At 35.1% G+C, this 23239-nt stretch overlaps 3 protein-coding genes across 3 annotated transcripts in view; 1 reads left to right on the top strand and 2 right to left on the bottom strand.

The window, feature by feature from the left end:
* The first annotated feature begins 3974 nt into the window (after positions 1–3974).
* Positions 3975–7481, top strand: LOC136814752 (uncharacterized). Its single transcript, XM_067071174.1, has 2 exons — positions 3975–5264; positions 6403–7481. The coding sequence occupies exons 1-2, from the start codon at positions 4019–4021 to the stop codon at positions 6975–6977; spliced, it is 1821 nt and encodes a 606-aa protein (XP_066927275.1). The 5' UTR covers positions 3975–4018; the 3' UTR covers positions 6978–7481.
* A 1297-nt stretch (positions 7482–8778) lies between these two features.
* LOC136814748 (dynein assembly factor with WD repeat domains 1-like) lies at positions 8779–11800 on the bottom strand. Its single transcript, XM_067071168.1, has 4 exons — positions 11714–11800; positions 11345–11471; positions 10153–10320; positions 8779–9175 (listed from the first exon to the last, which is right to left on the bottom strand). Exons 1-4 carry the CDS (start codon positions 11780–11782, stop codon positions 8934–8936), a joined length of 606 nt encoding a protein of 201 aa, XP_066927269.1. The 5' UTR covers positions 11783–11800; the 3' UTR covers positions 8779–8933.
* A 581-nt stretch (positions 11801–12381) lies between these two features.
* LOC136814750 (telomerase protein component 1-like) overlaps positions 12382–23239 on the bottom strand; it is a 36610-nt gene continuing 25752 nt past the window's right edge. The window contains exons 5-15 of the mRNA XM_067071171.1: positions 22062–22203; positions 21251–21457; positions 20465–20733; positions 19723–19923; positions 18669–19256; positions 16529–17358; positions 15965–16214; positions 15631–15728; positions 14564–14747; positions 12989–13065; positions 12382–12519 (exon numbers count right to left, since the gene is read on the bottom strand). Coding sequence (XP_066927272.1) covers positions 12382–12519; positions 12989–13065; positions 14564–14747; positions 15631–15728; positions 15965–16214; positions 16529–17358; positions 18669–19256; positions 19723–19923; positions 20465–20733; positions 21251–21457; positions 22062–22203 — 2984 coding nt within the window. The remainder of the gene's footprint in view (positions 12520–12988; positions 13066–14563; positions 14748–15630; positions 15729–15964; positions 16215–16528; positions 17359–18668; positions 19257–19722; positions 19924–20464; positions 20734–21250; positions 21458–22061; positions 22204–23239) is intronic.

Below are 23239 nucleotides of genomic sequence, written 5' to 3'. Positions count from 1 at the left end.
AATTTTCTTGTAAAATGGCAAGATGAAATGAGTAAAATTTTCAATTTCTTTTACTTTTTCTAATTTACATTGTCAATGTCTATCGCGTCAAAATTTGAAAATGATTAAATAAATAGTTCAGAAGTTATCAGCTTTTTAAAATTTTGAGTTTTAAGCGATTTTAGCTGGGTTTTATGTCATGTTTCACAATAAAGTCATAAAACCTATAATCTGGACGACCTACGACCCTTAAATTTGGCACAAGTACTCTTTATAAGATTTTGTTAAAAGTCAGAAAAATTCAAGTAATTTAAAAAATTTTCCTTTGAGATGTACGCAAAAGAACTCCAGCGTGGTAGATTCTACCTCCCCTGGGGCTAATAGGGTTAAGAGTCTTTCCTTCATCAATTTTTCTCATGCTTTTTAACTGCCCATACTTTTATGCCTATTATAAATTTGTTTAAGTTTAACCTCTCTGGACATCATTATATTAGTGTAATTAAGGCATTGCCGTCACATTAATAGATTTATTTTAAATAACTTTAAAGCAGTCCCACCGGACTCAAAATAGTATTTTTATTAATTTCTTTATTGCTTTCATTACCCCTTGTCTAAACAGTTTTTAATTATCTAATTATATCTCCTTTTTCTAAACATTTTTTTAAGTTTTACACACAGATTTTTTTCACATACAAATCACATCTCTTGTACATTTGAACAAGTGCAGAAGCACGAAACTTTAAGTTATGTACTTTTATACACCTTTTCGACCGTAGCCGCCAATTGCCGTGCGGGCATTTTTTACCACCCTAAACTCGATCCAATCCTTTTTTTACACTTTTTTCTATTGTCTTCAGGCGCGAAAACAAGACTGGGACGGTTTTAGGGTGGTAAAAAATACCCGCATGGCAATTAGCGGCTACGGCCGAAAAGGTGTATCGAAAGAAAACTTTTAAATTTTACTTGGCTCTGGCATCTTGTCTGTTTATCATCGAGCACTATTCAATGTGATTTCATGCCAATGATTTAATTAAGCATTATTATACAATTTTCCGCTTTGGTTCAATAATCCTATTTTATTTACCTTTTATATAGCCTCAAGTTTTAGCTTCAGCTTGAGATATTTATTTTAGACCATATTACAGACTTTCGCGAGTTCGGCTTCTGACATCAACATGTACAGAAACATCGTTTTGAAGGCATTCTTTGGAGGTGATCACATTTGTGGGAGTTGGTTAGTTACTGACCGGAAATACTGGTGAAGTGGATCAATAATCAATATCAATAATTTCCAGTGTTAGTTTTAATATCTTTAATTGCGGGTTCGGTAAATGGTTTTCCCCGTTTTTCTCCGTCTTTTCTCCGTCTTTAAACGAGAAACTCCAACGAGTAGTCTGGGATCTTTAAAACAGTCGGTAGATACTTTGACTCTGGCTTTACTGTAGCCTGGGATTCCACTTAGTTTTTTTAAAGACTTGATGGCGCGATTAAATGGCACGTAGTATATAGTAATATACTTTTGCTTTTACGATTTAGTTAGATTTTAGTTGTTTTTGTGAGGTAAAAAAGGATAAAGCAATGTTTTTGTTTTACAATATGGTATCCCAGCTGGCACACAACGTTGTTTCAACGTTCATCTAACGTTATATTAGCGAGATTATGTATCTGGAATTCTCTACGGCTACGGCTAAAGTGGCGAGGGAAATGGCGAGTAACGCAAGTAATGGCGGGTGAAAGCAAGTTCGATATTTGACGTACGGCATTATGTCGACATTGCTTCTACGGTGTTTTCGCGTTTTTCCCGTACAGAGCAAAGTAGACAACGACATGTCGCCTTTGGTGACGACCCGCATGGGCAGCCCTCCAACCGTAGCCGTAGAATATCTCCGATACATAATCTCGCTATTGACGTTATGAACGTTAGATAAACGTCGAAGAAACGTTGTGTAACAGCTGGGATTGCAAATTTGTTTTTCATGTTTTATTTCCTACTCCTAATCAAAATTTTCATCTCCAAGTATTATTTTAGCAATTTTAGTTTTTAACCTCGTCAAGGTAGTCAATTTCCCTAGACTCAGCATTATCAAAAATTATCAAAAAACAAAGTTCAGTCGTGCACTCAAATCTGACTTTATTGATGTGTTTGACGGCTTTCTAGAACTCGGTTAAGCTATGTTCCGGTTTTTTGGTTGATGATGTTTCTCAATAGTTTTAAGTGAAAATCCACCTAAATTTTGACAATTACCTTTGACTTTTTACCGTGTGTATAAATGTTATAAGCTAAATCTAAATTGAGGAAACAGTTGCGAACGACGAGGATGTTCCGCCAAGGTTCGAAAATATAGGGTCCATACCCTATATGGGACTACTTTTTTTAACATTTACCAAAATTTGCGAAAAAGGTGACCCTAAATGGGATTGAAATTCCAAAGTTTTCTTTTTCTCAAAATTTTCCAATTTTTTTTCGAATTCCATTTTTCTCTTTCGGTTTTCTGGTTTTTAAGACCCTACATATGAGACTCATGAAAGTGAAACAAATGAAAAAGTTTACCTTGAGCACACCCTCATAACCCTTTTTTGCCCAAGTACCTACTCTAGGTACTGTAACACTGGGAGTCAGAGGAAGGATTGTTTTATGAAAACTTCCTTTACTGATATTTAAAAACTCTCAGAAGAAAATATGAAAAATTATAATAATTTATAATTGCATAATTTGTTTAACGTTTAACACGATGATATACAGGGTGTCTGGAAAAAAGTATCGAGTCGTACTACAGGGTGTCCCTAATAAAAGTATCGAGTTTGAACATGCGATTGAGTAGAAAAGTTTGTGTGTGTTCACAAAATTGTATTTTAAGCTCTCCCTCTTTTTTCTTTGTCATTACGATTAATTTATACGTTGTAACTACCTTTTGTAATAAGCCTGTGTGATGGAGAACGTTCTTATATTTTAGCAATAACACACACAAACTTTTCTACTCAATCGCATGTTCAAACTCGATACTTTTATTAGGGACACCCTGTACTTCTACAGGGTGTCCCTAATTAAAGTATCGAGTCGAAACAAAACTATAGAAAGAAAGTTCTTTGCGTGTGTTTTACTAAATTTGCAAAATGTTTATCAAAGTTTCTCTAGGTGTCATATTAATTGTCATGAGAGATCTTTTTTAGAAAAAACAATTCTCAATAACTTTAACGTCATGAAAATTGTAAAGAAAGTTAATTCTTTTTAATCATAATGACTGTTGTAAAAACAATTATTGTGTTTGTATATATTTTCTTACATTTTGTTAAACACACTCAACAACCTTCTACTCAGAATCATGTTCAAACTCGATACTTTTTTTCCGAACACCCTGTACAGTACGCTTTCTGTCGTTGATTCTTTGAATAGTAATGTAATTGAGACGTGCGATATAATTCATATCAGTTTGGTAAATTGCATAGAAGGACAGCGCTGCAAAATTCCACAACGTTGCCGTTTTTCGCAACGCTTCCACGCGATGCGCAACAGGTGCGGCGCTGCTATTCTACGCAACGCTTCCAATCGAATGCTGTGATGATTTAAAATTGTGAAAATGGGAGCATTTTTCTTTAAATCACAACCAAAGTCAGGCAAAATTTTGCTTTTTTGAACAAATTAGCGCTCTAGGATGATTGTGAAAAATTCCTATAAAGTAGGAAATTAAAATCGTAAGGTGAAAAGTCTACACCACAGGTTAAGTTTTGGAGAAAACTAAATTGTGCTGTTTACGGTACTTTCTCCCTAGATAGCTCCACTTTTACTCTTAGCCCTTATCTTTAACTGCTGAGCACTGAGCAATGTGGTATCAAAAAGAATTTTTAAAATTTGGTATGACCCATTCTTTGGTTAAAACCATGGACTTTGCACAACATAAAGAAATACACTTACGGTCACTCGAACCAATGCGTAAAATTAATTCATTAAATTAATCCGTAAATTCTGTCCTTTTTTCATTTTATAGATCTAAGAATCAATTAAAAGGTAATTTGATATAGTGAAATATCAAACGTCAAAATGTTAGCCACGCCATTAGATGATTTATCAAAACAAGAAGTTGCTAGTGAAGCCAAAGTTGCTAGTGAAGCCACTATTGAAGAGAGAAAATCACTTCTCAGCATTGAGAATGGTTCCAAGCAATCAAAAGGATCAAAATGGCTTCGTCACTGTTGCAAATGGCAGTTTTTCATTTTATGGTTATTGAGTATCATTACAGCTCTAATCTACATTTTTCATCAAAATGTACTACAACCCAATGTTATATCCTTTAAAACTAATCCATTCACTTTGGGGAAAATAGAAAATCGAGAAATTGAGCTTTGCAATTCTAACCAAATGAAAAGATCATTCCCAGATTTCGATTATGCACTTTATGGTTACAATATATTGTTTGGATATCCATTAGCGGTTGGACATGATCCTGGATTAACTCATCCTATTTTTCAAGCTGATTACAGCGATACAAAGAGGGCAGCTGATTGTCGCTACCAGGTGCCTAAAGGATACGATTTAGTCCCAGATGTTTCTTGTGTTACCTCGTTCACTAGTCAAACTGTGAAAAATTCTCGACAATTTTCAAAAGAATTATCTGTTTCAGCTGAAGTTAGTGGTGGAGGATACGGAGTCAGTTTTTCAGCTAGCTCTGAGTACAAAAAGAAAGAAACGTCAATGTCGGCAAGTGAATCTGTGTACGTGTTTTCAGTTGCGTCCTGTAATTATTATTTCTCTCTCTTGAATGAAAATGCACCACCAAAACTAACTAAAGACTTTATAAACCGTGCTAAAGAATTAAAAACAGAGAATGATGTCTTCAAATTTTTCAATTACTACGGAACTCATTTTATGACGTATACTTTATTTGGCGCCCGATTTGTGTATGAAAATAAGATGTCTCAAGAATCGTTCAAATCTGAAAGCGAAAAAAGCGTCAGTGTATCGGTCAAGGCTAGTTATTCAGGAACGTTTAGCCTTGGTGGTGGTTTTGGTATGAGTGACTCACAGAGACAAGCTGCAGAAGATTTTCAATCTAAAGTGGAAACAAAAACAATATCAATTGGAGCGCCGCCCCCGGCCGATGGTAACACAATGACTTGGGCATCCACCGTTAAAGATACGCCAGTGCCTGTCAGATTTAAATTGGATAGCATCGAAAATCTTTTCTCTTCATTGTATATGGCTGGAGAAGATATCGATTTCGAATCAAAAAGGAAACTTATTGCATCTGGTAAATTGAACTATTGTAAGAAAGAGCTGGAAGAAAAAGGTATCGTTTTATAATTATCTATTTTCATCTACTTTAAAGTTCTGAGCCTTTTTCAGCATAGAGAAACGCCTCCTTTCTAAGTATCTCAAAATATAATAACTTTAAATGGACATAAAGGCATAAAATGTAGACGTTGCACGAACCATGGTCATTAAAGAGAACAAGAAGACGGAGCGGCGTGAAGGTCCAGCTGACGTGGCAATAACCGAATGTCGTTCGTACCGGGTTTCTTAAGTGACGCAAAGTTTTGAAAGTTTTTGATGCATTTCCCGAAATTTTGAAACTTTTGCCGCTGATGGGATTCGAACCCACTACATACAAAGCACCTATGATTAGAATGCCAGCGCCTTAACAACTCGGCCATCGAGTCACAACTGCTTTAAGGAGTTCAAAGTTCCTTATAAACATGGTATTTACTCCAAACTCTACCTGGGGGCTAAAACCCCAACCATGGGTTAACTCCCATCCCCAACACTAGCCCTAACCCTACCTGACCCTACCTGAAACAACCCTTTAATCTAACCGGGAAATTTGACTCTACTACCAATTCAATCCAAAACATAGGTCAAACATCGCACGGGTAGGCGGGGCAAAAATTCTAGATCGGCGGTTGGTTTAGCCTGGACTTGTTAATTTATTGCGCGCACAGGCCCCGACAAAGACAAAATCTTTTCGATCAGTTGCTTTTTAAAGGGACATTAAAGTAGTAAAATGTAAACATTGCGCGAACCACGTGTCATTAAAGAGAACAATTAAAATCACGTGTCCAAAAAAAACTTGTAAAACAATTGAACAATCAAAATTAGCTATATTTGTTTTGATTTTTTATTTTGACATGTGACATTTGTTTTGATTTTGTATACGCTGCATACAGTTTGTTTACGAATTTCGCAAGTACTGTTATGTCCCTTTAAAGGTCCATTCTGCTGCGCGCTGGACCAACAATTAACATCACGTGTCCAAAACAAACTTGTAAAACAATTGAAATATTCAAAATCAGCCATATTTGTTTTGATTTATTATTTTGACATGTGACATTTTTTTTGATTTTGTATCCCGCTGCTGCATACGGTTTTGTTTACAAATTTCGTCCGTACTTTTATGTCCCTTTAAACATAAGCATTTTTTTTCCAAATAGGTATTGTCGATAGTTGTGACATGAAAAGCCAGGCAGGCAGTCGAATCATCAGTCTGACTGGATTAACGTTACACCTACCACGTTATACAGGCAGATACCAACACTACAAGGTCAACCGAGATAAATGCGAGAACAAGTGTATCAATGACGACCGATGCATCGTGTTTGAATTTGCTCCAAGTCAATGCTATTTGTATTTTTACAAGAAAGGTTCAAACACAACAACATCAAAAAAATATGAGATGAGTAAAGGTCCTGGTGAAGGGACTTTCATTTTTTTTGATGCTTTGAAGCTTCTTGGTCATACCTTAAGAGTGGAAAATGTTACTGTCAAAGAAAGTATAGCAGCTCGAGCTATTGTACATGCCAACAAGGAAAATGATTGCGTTAAAGAATGTCAAGAAGATCAAGCATGCGAAATGTTGACGTATAATAGAAAGGGAAAAGCTGAAGATGAAAATAATTGCAAATTGTTTAGTGATGATAAATTTGAATGTCTATCGGATGAAAAAGATTGTAAGATCATTGAACCTGGTGATAGCTATACAGATTTTGTAACTATTTTCAACCCATGATTATTTTGTATTTCAAGAGTATTGTTAGGCTCACATGTCCCTAATGACTGCAAAAAGTCATCTCATTTTATTCGCATACGTCATTTTATTTAAACGCACAAAACTAACTAAAAATATTTATTCATTTCTTTGTATCATTTATACCTTAGGGATTTTTTTAGTATTTCAAAATTACATTCAGATTTTTTTGCATCAGTTCTATTTACATATCTATTAAAGGGACATTAAAGTAGTAAAATGTAAACATTGCGCGAACCACGTGTCATTAAAGAGAACAATGAAAGTCACGTGTCCAAAACAAACTTGTAAAACAATTGAACAATCAAAATTAGCCATATTTGGTTCGATTTTTTATTTTGACATGGGACATGACATGTGACATTTGTTTTGATTTTGTATCCGCTGCATACAGTTTGTTTACAAATTTCGCAAGTACTGTTATGTTCCTTTTTAAGTGTCGGTTGAGGCATCATGAGAGAAAATATGAACTCAACTCAAGTAAAACTTTCAAGTCGAAACTTCAAATCCCAAAGTTTTCAAATCAACTAACTTTTCAACACAAATTTCATAATCAATTTTCGTTCTACTTTCGTGGACAGAACTCACACCGCCACATATATTTCTGGCAAGTTGGTATAAATTTATTTAGTTGATTAATTTAGATTTGCCGTATTTTTCTCTAAAATACTTTGTCAATATTGCCATTATTTTTCCTGAAAATCCTTTTCAGCATTTGTTCCATTCTATTTTATTTCTCTTTATTCCATTTTATAAATCAAGTAAATAAACACTTTCGCAGCTAAGGGGATGGGTGAAAAGGCAGGAATACCTCTTTCTTTCTCCTGCAAATATTCTGAGCTTAAAAAACCTTTACTATAAAAATAGCAGTTGTAGAAATTATAATATTTAATCTAATGGTAACTTGGTGATTCGACGCAAAAAATATACAAAAAAACAAACAAAAACCTCCTCCGAGCGCAGTCAACCAGTACTGTCAACAATTTAATGTTATTATGAGGTTGAAAGCAATGCTTCATCACAGCCCGAAGATCCGCGGCCTTTATCGAAAAGTGCAAATTTTAAGTTAGTTTAAAGTTTCCTAAAAAAAAAAAAAAAAACTCGTGAAACTTGGATTTCCTCTTAGCCAATGATTCTGCTGCTCTTCATTTATCCTTTACGATTAAAAACTTTTAATTGTCAAGAGAGTCTGTAAAACATTGGCGAAAGACAATTTAAAAAAATGAGAAACATTATTTTCATTAGTAAAAGCTATAAGAAATTTCTTCTGTAAGATTATAAATAGCACTTTTTTCATTCGAAATACCGCGCTACACCGCGGGGTGCCTCACTTTCTAATTGACATTTTCAGATAGCGAGTCGGTATGTCTGGTTATGGATAAAATTTCAAGTCAATTGAAACAATATTTGTCAAATTATTTAATTTTACATCCGAAATTTTTAAAGAGGAATCATGAAAGCTTCTCAAATTCATAACACACGCTGATAAAATTAGATTTCGTTTATAAGGAAGCTTTTGGGGTATCTTCTGCAAATATTATTTTGATGAAAAGCGGGAACATCATAGCAAAAAATGTGCAAACGTACTGCATGACTACTTTGTCTGCTTCATTTTTCTTATAAAAACAGGACAAAGGGGACAGAGATGGATCTCTATTATGAACAGTTTACAATAGAAAAGACAAAGAAACAATCCGCTAAGGAATTCTCGTACTCCATCCAGCTCCATCATTACTTATCCCTGATCTGATTTTGCTAAAAGTTCATATAAAATGTTTCAAAATTTCAACAATTTGATGTATATGTTCTTTTTACAGTGAAATAAATAGAATCACAAAATTCTGAAGAAAATTCCCAAAAATATTTCTCGATTTTCTCTTTAAACAATATTTAAATCTAAATTGTATGTGGGTCTGATCCATTGCGGAAGATTATTCGTTAAACAAAGTCTGGGGTCGTTTTGAGGACATATACCATAGAATTTTCACTAGCCGCTAGAAATATTTTCTCGGATGGATGAGCGGCTAAGCATGTATATCTTTGAGCACGATGGTTGAAAAATCCATAAATATTCTCTCCAGTCTCGGTGTCAAAAATCCTCAAAGTCCCATCTATTGATACTGTCATGACTTGTCTTTCCTCGTTCAAAAATGTAGCATCTCTGCACAAGTGAGTGTGTCCTATAGTTTGAGAAGATTGGAAAGATTATAAATTTTTGAAAACGACAGGGAGTGGTCCTAAAGTATCTACTAGAAGCTAGAGGGGGGGTTTCCAAAAATGTGAAAAAAATCTCCACCCCCCCCCCCCCCTAAGAAAAAATCTTAGACATCCCCCCGTGCAATCCTGGCCTGTTGTTCATAAGTTAGTCCTTTAATTTTTGTGTGTTTTTTTTGGGGAAATTTTATCGTTGTGAGTGTTGTGAGGCGCAACCGATTTGTGCCGACAGAGAACATTTTAAAGTTTTAACCCTCTCAATTATCTAAAACCTGAAAATTTTTGTTCTTAAAAAGCCTATCACACAAATAAACTACAGTGCAGGGACAATGCACCTCCTAGGTGACCCTAGGTGTATCCTGTTAGTGTGGAAGTTATTGAAAATAAGACTAAAATTGAGAAATTGAGATTTATGCAGCATAAAAAGACAAATAATAGATTATGATGATTGGTGTAAAGATTTAAAATTTTTAAAAAAAGGCTCTGATAAATGGTTAAAAAAGGCTCTGATAAATGGTTAAAAAAGGCTCTGATAAATGGTTAAACAAGGCTCTGATAAATGGTTAAAAAAGACTTCATTTTTGAATCAACCTGGTGGGATATCAAAAGAATTTCGCACCCCTTCCCCCTAAGGATGGCAAAAATCTTTCGACCCTCCCACCTTAAATCCTCCACCCCCCTCTAGTAGACTTTATGGCCGCTCTCTAAACTTCACAAGTATCGGCCTTGCCTCACAGCCCTGTTAGAATTTCCTTCCACAGTGGGGCTGAACATTGTTATCAAAATTCAAATGGCAATAGAAATTTTATTGTTCTCAGGCTAAAACTGTCCTATGGGGATGGTTTTTGATTGTGTACATTTTCAGACTTTTCTGTAAGCAAAAAAAGTTGATCAGCGTGAAAAATGGTAAAATCTAATAAACACTGGACTTAAGAAACTTTACCTTTATATTCACAAACATCTTTTTCAGATTCAGGATCATATTTAAAGAAATTGTAGTTATCGTCAATACATAAAAGACAGTTATTTGAAAAGAACCCGCCGATTATTCTGTAAGCGTGTTGAACGTAATATTTGATTGTTCCATTGGTCAAATCAAACGCCATGAAACCTTGAAATAAAATGAAAAGAAAGATATTTTGAATGATGTTTTGAGCACTATGTAAATCCGACTAGAGCCTACTTCTGACTGAACTTTGCTTTTTGATGATTTTGATGGTGCTTTTCTTGATTGAACCAACATTTTTTTCATATTCGTTTTCAAAATTGTAACAAAACGACAAAACAATAAAATATGTTCCAAAACCCATCAAAGTAACCCCATAAAAATACCTTCCAAATTTGAAAAAAGTGGGTCTATTAGTCATGGTTTTCTGTTTGTTTTTTCTCCAAAAAGGGACTGGATCTAGTGGTGGTGCGAATTTGTTACCACCTCAAACAAACTCAAAATATCAACTTAGTCAAATTACACCAGCCAACTTATCAGCGTTATCCAGTCTATCAAAAAGCACTAAGTAACACCGCCTCTTCACAGACCCACTGGTAAAATTGTCCTAAATATCGTCCCCGGCGGGAAATTTTCCTCCAAATTTTGTCCCCACTGATAATAATTAAATAAACTAATCCTCACTGCAAAATATTATGCTATTATTCACATCCCCACTGAATTTTCTGACTTGAAAACAAAAGCATTGAAATCCCCAGCCATAAAATATATGGGAATATCAATCCCTATCGAGTTCCAGTCAATGATTTTTATCCCCACTGGCTGAAAAATCCTACCGGGTCTGTGAGAAGGGGATGTGCAAATGATCTTGGAAAATATTGGAAAAAGTTCTAGAATAGACCTTATCGGAGTTTCTGATTTTTCTAAAAAAGCGATGCTTTGTGGGATTGTTTCGATTGCATTACAATAGAAATCTCTTAGGAATTCCCCAAGAGAATTCTATTGTATTGTAATACACTTTTTATTGTAATATACTATTCTGCGAAGTCAATTGAAATGATAACAAAAATGAACTTTTTCAACTTCTCTTGAAGAGAAAGCAGCACATCTGCATTTCCCCATACTGCATAAAATTGAATAAAAATATCTGGTAACAAATACATAAATTCTATGAAATAACTTTGCTTACCATTAAAATATCCCGACACGCAACCTAAATCTCCAGCTCTATTGATAGCACAAGCATGCATTCGTTTACTGAAGCCTTCGAGCAACATTTTTTCCTTGAATATCTTCAAATCTGATACGTCCAATACCTTAAAAACAAAAAAAAGGCTATTTTGATATTTTGCTGTTTCTGTAACCCTTTACAAAGGCGAAATGCAAAATTTCTGAGGGAGTGCAGACGTTTATGACATATTAATTATCTTTTGATAGAAGAAAGACAATAATTACAGTGTCGTTAAAACTGCTCTCATCCATAAATTTTGCAGGGTATCTCAAAACACGAAAAAACACGAATCCTATGAAATAGGCTAAATGTAATTGTATAGGGTACCTTTGCTACGCCTGAGTATTCTTGATTCCCAGTAACTATCAAATTTGAGCCAGCGTCATCTAAATCCATGAATGATAAACAGGTATTATCTTCAGGTATGAAATTCAACTCTGAAACGGTTCTATCGCCAACTTTGAAACACGCATTTTTGTTGTGTTTACTGAAATATCACAATGTACCGTCTGGGTGGAGGACGCCTCGTAGTGAGCGCTTTGCTGCTTCTCTGGATACTCACTCAAGAGTAAGCTGTATCGTACAGTCTAAATAAAGAAAATTTGTTTTTTAGAGATTTGTATTTCACTCAGTTTATTTTTTGCTTTCAAGTCAAACCATAAGATGTTTTTAATATCGATTCTACTATCGTAGCAAAAGCTAAATTAAGCATGCAAAATCCAAAATTTTTCATAAAGGCAATTTTGACATCAGAATTTCAGCGATCAAGCATATATACGGCACACGAAAACAAAAATTTTCCTTTTGGTGACAAAAGTTTTATGAAAACGGGTACAAAATCAATAAAGCAATCACAAAATTGCTAAATGAGCATTTTGAGTATGATTCCCATTCTTAGATGATAAACGATTTAAGCGCAGATAGTTTTTCGCCTACTGATGCAATAAGCTCTCTCTATCTACCGAAATAACATCCCTCAACCACCTCTGCAAGATTTAAAAGTGAGTTCCTTTTAAGTAAAGCACACATCTAACAATTTCTTCCACCATTTTCGGGACTGTATTTTTCTTTGATTCTTTTGTCACTGGTAATTGCCACAGTATGGTCTCATGTAAATTAGCACTTGACAAAACCTTAAAAGACAAGTACCGTAAGTTGGTCTAATGTCGACATCCGTCTTCTAATTTTGACACCCTTCTTTAGAGATAGGAACAATAGAAACTGGGGAAGGTCGGAATTGCTGATTGACTTTGATTAGCGCGATTAGAGGAAAAATCTTTAGTCTATCATATTCGACCTTCTTCTTATTCTATCTATAAAGAGGGATGTCGAATAGAAGACGGATGTCGACATTAGACACTTACTAGTCGCGACAACATTTCTTCCTGCCAATTCGGAGGGAGGCTAATGAAAATCAGACCCATTTTTTTCTTACTGACGATTCTCAAATTTTCAAATTCTACTGTCTATTTTTTAGACTTGAAACAGGTGACCTAGCCTAACGGACAAATAGCTTTTATTAGTTATATTTTTGCAATAAAAGCTCTGACTATTCATTCATTTTGGATTAGTCTAATTTTAGATACGAGGTAAATTATCTACCTGATTTTTTCCAGGAACCAGTGACATATATTCTATGCTAGCTGCGTGACCTTTCATTTCTTTAAGTAGCTCACCGGCTGAAAGTAGATAAAAAATTAAATGACTTTTATGGAGCGCTGTTATGCGCAGTTTTGTAATTTTTGAGCTGCGCACTTTTGTAATCAAGTGACTGCACACTTTTGTAATTTTAAAATTAATCGACCAAATTTTTCTTTGAAATTGTAGATAAAAATCCTAAAGATTTGTTGTAAAACGGAGTTAAATCGAGTTTTAAGTTTTGAAATGTGGCTGAATTATTTTCTAAACTTTTTGCAAAGTATACATGATGTGTGACTATTTAGAATAATTCATTTCAAAATTCTGAGTTAAAAGAGTTATAACTCGGCATTACGTTTTTAAGTTTTATTATTAAATTTATCAATTTGTTCGGAACAACTCGGATTAACTTAATTAAAATAGTGTCAATTATATAGCGTTAAACAGTATCAGTATGCTTTTCAAGAGAATGAATGACTGTTTTGCAATGCATTCATACTATGCAACCACTTAATATAAGTTATGTCGAATTTAAGAGTTGAAAGAGTTATAACTCGACATTATATTTTTGGCATAATGCTTTAATGAGCCAAAAGTGCGCAGAATTACAACTGCGCAGACAGCGCAACATCCAGTGTAGACCGACATATCTGAAATGTTACTGCTGGGGTACAAAATCTTTTCTGATCTAATATGTTTAAAGCATGATCTCCATTTAAGGAGAACTGATGATAGTTGGGCGTGCGACATCACACGGCAAAATGAGTATTGAAGCTAGGTAAGTTTAGATGAAAAACGACTTGGCTGAAAGCATTTTAGTTAGCGCTCTCTCCCCAACATTTTCTTGCCCTCCCAAGCATCTCATATTTTAACAAACACCCGCTCGCCCTCTGATTCCCGCCCTGTCACATTATTAAATAACAGACTAGTTTGCTAGTATAGCTTAAACCAATACCCAATTATTTTCATAAATTTGGTGTCAGGATATTGGCGTAATGCTTTTGATTATGGTTATCCAAATATGAGACTTAAGGATACATTTTACATCTAGCAACCGTAGCATGAAGGTAGAGCCCCCGGCTACGGTTCACGAGATTGTGGGCTGATATCAGTAGCTTGGTGGATCGACGACTAAACTTCGAACAAACTGGGGAGGCAATTTTATAAGATTTTGATTTTGGCGCCCCTTATGAAAATTAAATATCTTTTTAAGAATTACGCGAGCGAAGCGAACACAAATATTTGGGGGTATTTTAGAGGCATTTTTTTGCGCCCTTCTTATTTCAGTGCCCGCCCCCCCCCCCCCCAAAAAATCGGCCGCTGGGGGAGGGGGCCATCACGCTACTGGTTTATATCCTAGCTAGGTAGAAGATCTCAAGAGATGGATCAAGAGTAAGTGAAGAAATTCAGGAAAAGGATTGACACCCTCCCCTTCCAGTTGACGCCCTCCCCTTCCAGTTGACAGCTAAAAAAAAGAGGGGAACCTTCGGGTCTCCCTCGACTGCAGTCGCAAACTTTTTATATTACTTTCATACTTACATATGTTAAAGATTCTCAGTTCCTTTCGACGAAATCGTATTGTTAGGATTCTCTCACCGATATCATCATAACACACAGACTTGTGTCCTCTATGAAGAGGTGATTTAATGTCAATGTCATCATCATCTTCAATTTGGTTACAAAGCTCCACAGATGACTTGGTTACTGACCATTCTCTTATGATCTATATGAAAAATGAATTCAAAGATTTCGATATATCTATGGACCAAGTTTTTTTCCACCGTCTTTGAAGTGGTACCCTAATAAGCACTACTCGATGCGGGTCAATTTGTAATGCAATGAAATTTTTTCGTTTTAAAAATTTTTCAACGACATTGAGGAATGCTACCATTAGGGTACCACTTTCAAGAATCTCCTATCAAAGATTAGTGACCTTAAGGATCTAGGACGGCGACTTCGGAAGAGTACGGCGACTTTGGAAGAGTACGGCAGGATTGAACAAAAAGAAAGCCCTTTGGGATTGATATCTCGATCGAAGCTTGATTCTATTCTTTTCATTAACAATTTTCTCATGAGAATAGTTAATTTTAATAGGTAACTAATGGACGTTTTCAATCATCAGGACGAAGACGGTAAAGAAGAGAACAATAGTTTTAAATGATATGAATCCCTTGAGAATTATATCGTTATTCTTTACAAAAACTTTCCTGGATTTCAATTTTGCTCATGTGATAAAAAATCTAGATAAAATCGGATAACATTTGACATTTGATTTTAAGATTTACTTCACGTCCTCATTCAAGTCGCAGTCTTAGATGCTTAAGGTCGCTATTTGCTGGTTGGCAGGGTTGAAGAAGCTCTGTAAGTTTTATTATGATTCGACTAAAACACAATGAGGCTCATCAATACAAAAATGGATATGGGAGAAAATGTTTGAAGCTTCCAAAAACAGCGACGTCTTTATATAATTTCAGAATCTAAAAAAAGTGAGAGAAACTTCAGCATCTTAACTCTGGCATGGTCCAACTGCTCAGGCAAAAATAGGAGCTGGCTTGACTTGGATCTATTGTGACGATTATTGGACAAATTAATCATGAATTACATACATAGTCGTCTGATCCAGAAATGATTTTGTTTTCTGTTGGATGAATTGAAAGACAATGAATGACGTCACAATCAAATGTAGCCGAACAAAGTTGATTCCCTGTAAAAAAAAATGGAAGAAAATGAAATGTTGTGCAACATATTGGATATTATCAAGACCTCTTAAAATCGACAAATCCTTATCGGTAGAAGATTCGTCAATGTCAAAAAATCGTCGGCAAAAACTATTTGTCGGCAAATCATTTCGTCGTCAAGAAAATATTTATTTATTTTCTATTGACGTAACCTCATAAACCTAGTATCCCACTGGGAAAATTTTATTTATAAAAAACACACCTTGGAGATCCCATCCAATTATATCACCACCCAAATGAGCTGAGAAAATCATATTTAAGCGTTCATTATAGCAACAATCAAACCCAGGTTTTTCAGTACACCATTTCTTGACGATTTTCAATGAATTTTTATCAAGAACTGTAATCCATGTAGCTATGTATCTTTCATTTGAATCCACATGAATGTTAATTTCATTCCAACAAGCTAGAAGGTTATCACCAGTGCAAGTAAGCCATGAAGTACACAAATCCTTAGATAAATCAATAAAAATCATTTTACCTATAGATATCTCATCAAATCGGTATTGGAAAAAAAATTCAAAGTTCAAGAAATTTCTGAAGACGATGATATCTTCGGATACAGGGAGAGAAAAACAGGAAAACATAGATACACAGAGTTTACAGCCAGCGATGGGCCAGTAGTTAGAGAAAAATTAGCCAGAAATTTAAATTTTGTACATAGGAGATGTGAAGAAAAAAAACACTACAGTCAGATCATTTAAGCACATACGAAATGATTATAATGATGATTAAAATGGCGCCGAAAATGAGTTTGGAGACATACCTTTTCAAAAATTTTAACAACATCTTCCAAAGTACCTTTGGAAATGTTGTATCTTGATATTCTTCCGCTATAGCCACCAAGTATCAAAGTTTTGCCATCCGATGAAATGGAAACAGCAGATCCTATGGTCTTGAAATCGTGAATTAATTCTCCGCTAATCATATCATATACAGCTGTGAATTCATCACCAGTAATAGCAACAATATCTCTCTTCGCATTCGCTGAAACACAAACTCCTCCTCTACAGTATTTAACAAGCATCGAGTCCCCTTCCATAGGGATGTTGGTCCAATATAAAGGGTAAGCCTCCCCTTTCACTAAGGGTTCCATCCCTAGGGAAAGTGTATCTTTAGTAACGAATGAATTGGGTGATTGTGTTACAGCCATGTTGAGGCTAAAATTCGGCAATTCCTGAATGTAGGATGTGTAGAGCTGAACAAAAGAAGCCCATTGTTTGAGAGCCTCTAAGTCTTCTGTATCTTTGAGAGTAGCCAAAGCAACTGAGTAATCATCGCTTAAGCTTTGCTGTTGCTTGGCAACAATGCGGTTTTTAACGAAGTAAATATTTCTTAGACTTATTTTCAAGCTTTCCAAAGGTGTATCTTGGTTCTGGTGAGCTTTCAGCTGATGGTAGACCAGCTGCTCTAAGATGTGATCGAAATACGCTGGAGGTTCCACTTGAGGTGTTTCACAACATTGCTTGATGATAATGTCTTGGAAAAAATCTCTCATACACGCGTGTGTTTCCTGCTCGAAGGATTCCGTCATAAATTTTCGGCGCACAGCATATTTGAGCTGGTCGTGGAAGAATCGAAGATAGCCACCTCCCCCTAAAATATAGCATCCTTTTTTAGAATACAGCAGAATCTCCATAGCTGAAACCCAGCTAACACACAACATTTTTGCAACGTTCATCTAACGTTATATGGACATTGTGAACATTAGATAAATGTTGAAAAAAGTGCTGTGCCAGCTGGGAAAGGCTATCAAGCAGATTCTTCGATCACGCAAAAAAACAAAATTCTAATCTGTCTATCACTTAATGGGATAAATTTTCGAGGGGATTAATTTTCGCGGATTTCGCGGATTTGGGTGTCATCCACGAAAATAAGTCCCATTGGAAATTTGATAAAGGCCCATCCGCGAAAATTAGTTTCCGCGAAAAATTTGAATTTTTTTTTTGCAATCCGCGAAATTTCTATTTTTATCGTTTTTTATTTTTTTTCTACATGAGGGCACACAACCCTCGAAAAAGGTCAAATCCTCGATATGCTTGTTAGCAAAAAATCGTTTTCCTCAAAATTTTCTTCACAAATTTACAAACTTGGAAGAGGTATTGGAAAGATTTTTATCTAAAGTGACCGCTTATTGTTAAAAGCTTTTCAATGCAAGAGGGTAATCCAGCTGGCTTGAAATATTTAAAAGGATATGTAAGAAAAGGAGGGAAAACGGAAAACAAAAGAATTTATTTTCAATTTAATTTTCTTATCCCGAATTTCTCTTCCGCTTTTTTTCCCAAATAGGCTGTGAAAATTTAGCTCCGCACCATGGAAGTTCAAATTCAACTTTTGATAGTTGTAATACATATCTCCTCGCTCTATTCCAAAACACCCTCTTATTACTTGAAAAAAAAATTCTTAATTTTCCTGGAAAATTTTTATTTCAATGTTTTGACCCTTTTCAAAAATTTTAATTTGTACCCCAATCCGCGAAATTAAATCCCCGCGAAAAATCAAGAAATCCCTCATCCGCGAAAATTAATCCCCACGAAATCTTAAAATTTCGCGGATGAGCTCAACTGCGAAATTTAATCCCCGCGAGAAATTTAATCCCCGCGAAAATTTATCCCATTAAAGTACCTTTTGAGATCAACATGCCAAAATCACGCCAAAAAATGCCCTATTACACCACACCACGCAAACCATTGGGGAGGGGCTAAAATCTCTAGCCTCTAATAATTTCTTGATTCAAAACAAACATTTATCAACAAGTCTCTACAAACTAAATTTCCATAGCTCTGACAGCCTTTAGTTTGCCGTGCGTGTTCAAATTATTGAACCGTTATACTGGCAATTGTTTATCCTATCATTAACAATTATCTTTAGGTGTCTGCCTAATTGCCGGTACTTCCATTACTTACCGGCTGCTAAGAAATGAGAAATCGAATCATAAATCCTCGGGAAATTTGCATCGTACAGAAATTGTCCATCGCCTTTTTCTCTTTGTTCTTTGTAATGCAGAAGGTCATTTATTTGGTTCTCTAGCAAGCCATCTTTTGAAACACAGATAAATCCTGCTACGTCATGCACGAATAATTTGCCGTAAGTTATTGACCAATCGTCTAAGAGAAAGCTAAACAGATCTGTAATGGTGTTTGGTAGATTCTCAATATACTGTGTCACCTTTTCGAAAATTCCGAACTTCCTCAAAGCCTCGCAAGCAGCAATTAAGTACAACGGACTTTGACTCTTAGACAATAATATGTCCATTTGGTTGCCAACATTCGAGTCTTCATTTTCAGTTAGCTTCTTATTGAATCTTGCCAATGTTTCTCTGACCATTTCTTTCAAGTCTTCATGACTCATGTTTTCAACAGGAACACATTCTGCGTCAGGAGAAACATTGCGCGCATTTTGGAATGTCCCATTTTCTTGATTCAATGTCGAGATCATAAATTTGAGATTCTTGGGAGCATCTTTTAATGGTAGCCACCACATATCCCAAGCGCCTATATAAAAGAGATTTATGGGAATTTTAGATTTTTCAGGGCTTTCTAGGTGATAATTCTATGTATTTTTGGGATATTATGACATTTCTGGATCCTCAAAAGATAGTGTTTAATGAATTCCCGATATGAGTCTCTCAAAATTCTTTTCAAACGTTCACACTTAAAGATTTCTAGCTTTGAACTTAAGTAATATTTTGCAACTGCAGTCGAGGGCGATCCGAGGGCTCCCTTTTTGTTAATTGTCTATCCAAAGGAAGACAAGGGTGCAAATCTTGTCCCTGGGTTTATCCATTTACCCTAGACCCCTCTCTTTTAGTTACTAAACCCCAAGCAGAGAGACATTAAGAAACATTCTGGGGTTTTTGGTTCATACCAAGTTTACCTCGGCAGAGATATACCCCTACAACCTTGCGTACCGTAACCGGATGATCTACCTTCATACTACAGCTGTCGGGATAAAACATACCTAGCCTACTCTGGAATTGATTGACAGCATCAATAACGATAACGAACAATTTATCTGGATATTGATTTGCACTTTCGATCAGAAATTCGTGATGTTTTTGTTTCAATTCTGAAGCATTTCCAGTGAATTCTATGGACAATTTGGTTTCACCCCTATCTCGTCTGTATTTTCTCAAATTGATTTGAAGTCTTCGCATCATTCCTGAAAGAAAAATTCTTGGCGTTAAAAATATTATCTCGCTCGAATATTGATCCATAGATGTTCATGTAAAAATAAACAAGCCTTGGCTTAACTTCTTAGCCTAAAGCAATAAGTATATCACTAAATACTCCTTTCTAGGATAGTATCGTTTTGTTCGTTCTCACAAACTAGGGAAATAATTCGAAACGGGGCATAATAATAATTATTTTGAAAAAGTTGTGATATTAGTTTGAAAAACACTATACCAAGTAAAGGTGAGCCTAAGGCTAGACTAGTAAACCACGTCGTTGTATTTCGCTGAAACTTAATCTTGCAATGAGCTCTATGTCTATGCTCACTGAGTACAAGGTCAATTTCATTGTCAATATCTTTCCAAACCACTCGCCCGCGGCAATTTCTATTTTATAAGAACTCTTTATAGCACTATTCCCGCATTCCTGTGTCCAAGGAAAGACAGACGTTTGCTAGTCTAACTTAAGGCGAATGTTTTGCTAGTCTCTTTTCCCATGCGAAAAGGATGAGCTGAAAACGAGTCCCTTACCTTCTAAAAGACTCGAACCAGGGCAAGAATCAACAGCCTGGATAAACAAAAAGTCGTTTGTCTTTTCTACTTGACTCATACAATCGACTGCAATTTTTGCCAACAAACCAGATTTTCCACACCCCGGTTCACCATGTAAAATCAGTGTGTTTGGGTAACCGCTAGTAACGCAGTGTTGATATGCTTTGTTAACAAGACCTGTACGACCAACAAATGTAGCAGCCTTTAATTTTACGGCGTTTCTATGTTGTATTGATTCTAGTGCGTAACTATAGAAAAATGATAAAAATGAAAATTATTGGAATGAATTTTTTTTTTAAATTCTCTTGTTAAGTCTATCTCGATATATTATGCACTGAAACCAAAAAGTAACTTTTTATCATCGAATTAGATAGCGGTTTCATGCTTGTTGGAAAGATATTCGCGAGTGGAATATTACCAAATTGAAAACAACAAAAAAGTGCAAAATGAAGATGAAAAATGAATAAGAAAAAAAAACAACTTCGTGTAGAGTTTGCTGCAATTACCATTAAAGATTGCAGTTTATATTGAGAAGACCTTTAGCACTTTTTATCTTAGTACACAATAATTCAGGAATATCTTAAGGACGTAGATTTTTCAAAGAGCTAAGTTATTTTGTAGGTTTAAATTTAGAAAATTATAACTATTTATCTAAGGAATTTAGCATTCGAAAAATTATTGAAATTGGAAATTATTAGAAAAAAATCTTTAAGACTGTAAAAAATGAGGGGTGTATCTTTAATTCAATCGAAAGAAAACACGTACTTGTCAACTTGTGTCGTATCAATCGACGAATAATTCGATAAAATTGACTCCATTAAATCTCCCTCAACTTGCTTTTCAAAATCTTCCAAATTCTTCACGTAACCAACCCCAAAACTTCTGGCATTTTCCCTTTCTAAAGTTATTTTTGCGTCACAAAATTGCGCGTCATACTCTGACCATTTTATCTCTGGATGACCTTGAAGAAACCTAAAAAGAATCGACAATGGCACTTTTAAGATTTGACTTTAAGAGCTATAACAACATTTTATGTTTATAAGTTTCTAGAGATTGTAGACATCATTAAAAGGCGCAGTAGTGAAGTGGATCTTGACAGCCGTCCATGAAGTTGATGTTCGATTCCCACTCGGTGCTATGATTCACTTGGCAAGTGAGTATACCTTAGCCAGAGCCAACTCATGCCATGTGAGGGGAATTGGGTAAACAGAAACTCAAGAAGCCTGTCAATTTCACAATACATCTAAACCATACAAACTATATAAGAACAGAAGTCTTCGACGGTGCTAAGCTCAAGTTAAGAGAAAGGACTTAAAAAAATCTGGAAATTGTGTAAAAACACTCACAAAATTGTAAAAAAACGAACTTTTTAAGAACAATTTTAGGCTTAAAACTCAAAAAATTAAGAACATCCGAAGGTTTAAAAGTTTTTGATATTCTTTTTAAAAAAAGGTTTACGCAGGGTGTACCTTATTTATTTTTTATTTTTGATTTATTTTTGATTCATAAAATTGCGTACGAAATTTATTTTAGTGATTTGCCCCTCGGTTTACGCAGGCTACCTCACAATACTTACTTGTTCAAAGCATCTCTATCCTTTTCATAAGCTGAAGCATTTTTGTTCACGTTGTATTGGAATTTCAATTTCGGATCTTTCATCTCTTTTTCCACATACTCAAATTCAAAAATCCATCGAAACTCTTCTGGGAATTTTACACCTTAAAAATGAAGGAAATGTTAATAGATATAGAGTAAGTCTTCTAGTGTCACATTAAAGGTTTTATTTTTACATAAGTGTTCCCGTTTCATATCAGACACATATTTCATATCAGGAAAGTGTCTGCCTATTGTTATATTATGCTGATATAAACAAAAAAATGTTTTTCTTTCTCTTATTCTGATAATCTTGCTCCACATCCGTGTCAATCCAATGTGAAAAAGCTTGTAAATTAAAATTGATGAGTAAGCAAATGATATCAATCTTATCAAAAGCTTTAAGTTGACTTTACATTAATTTGAAATTTTATAAAATTAGAACATTAATACACTCCTGTCTCGCTGACCAGGTGAAAATATATCAGCCAGTGGGGATAAAGTGCAAAGACTGAATTGAATAAAAACGGGATGAATGAAAAAGTTTCATGATTTTTTACTAGAGACTTTCTACTTAGACTTCACAATATATTGGTAGCAATATTCGACAATAAACAACAGGTGCTATATTATCAATCGTAAAAGGGGTTACGCACGGAGAACGAGTCTCGTGTTCGCAAAGCGAAAGGATTCTATAGACGCCTCAAGCCCACACTAGTTATGTAAGAAGAGGTGGAGGCTATCAATGCGCTGCTCAAAAGAATATCGTCCTCTTTTTCCGAAAATCCCAAACCCCAAAGAAATTCCGAAAATCCAAAATTCCATAAATCTAAAAATTACTACTTAAAACAGATCAAAACTCAAAATACTTTGAATCTTGTCATTTTGGCCCTAAATTTCGTCACCGAAAGGGTAATAAATTTTTAACTTTACTGAAATAAAATCGATTTTAATTGATCCGATAGATTATATCGATGATTACCAATCCAATGAAGACTAGATAAGTAATAGTTATCGCATGACTTTGAGTGCAATACCAGAAATATTTTACGAGCCAGGCGAGCCTTTTTATTAATTAAACGTAAAATTTAATAGATTTAGTCTATTTACAGAAAGTTAAAGGACGCAAAAAATTTCCGAGTTAAAAAAAGGAAAATAACT

The sequence above is a fragment of the Clytia hemisphaerica genome, unplaced genomic scaffold (assembly GCF_902728285.1).
Source record: "Clytia hemisphaerica strain Z4C2 unplaced genomic scaffold, Clytia hemisphaerica genome assembly, whole genome shotgun sequence".
In the NCBI taxonomy this organism is placed as follows: Eukaryota; Metazoa; Cnidaria; class Hydrozoa; order Leptothecata; family Clytiidae; genus Clytia; species Clytia hemisphaerica.
The sequence above is the reverse complement of the archived record's forward strand: the minus strand, read 5'-3'. Positions and strand labels throughout refer to the sequence as shown.

Bases quoted from the DNA above. Each gene is read 5' to 3' on its own strand.
- LOC136814752 (XM_067071174.1), top strand. From the start codon at position 4,019: ATGTTAGCCACGCCATTAGATGATTTATCAAAACAAGAAGTTGCTAGT. The intron at 5,265-6,402 runs GTATCGTTTTAT...TTTTCCAAATAG, and splicing joins GAAAGAGCTGGAAGAAAAAG to GTATTGTCGATAGTTGTGAC.
- LOC136814748 (XM_067071168.1), bottom strand. From the start codon at position 11,782: ATGGATTTAGATGACGCTGGCTCAAATTTGATAGTTACTGGGAATCAA. The intron at 11,472-11,713 runs GTACCCTATACA...TTTGTTTTTAAG, and splicing joins AATACTCAGGCGTAGCAAAG to GTATTGGACGTATCAGATTT. The intron at 10,321-11,344 runs GTAAGCAAAGTT...TTTTATTTCAAG, and splicing joins CGTGTCGGGATATTTTAATG to GTTTCATGGCGTTTGATTTG.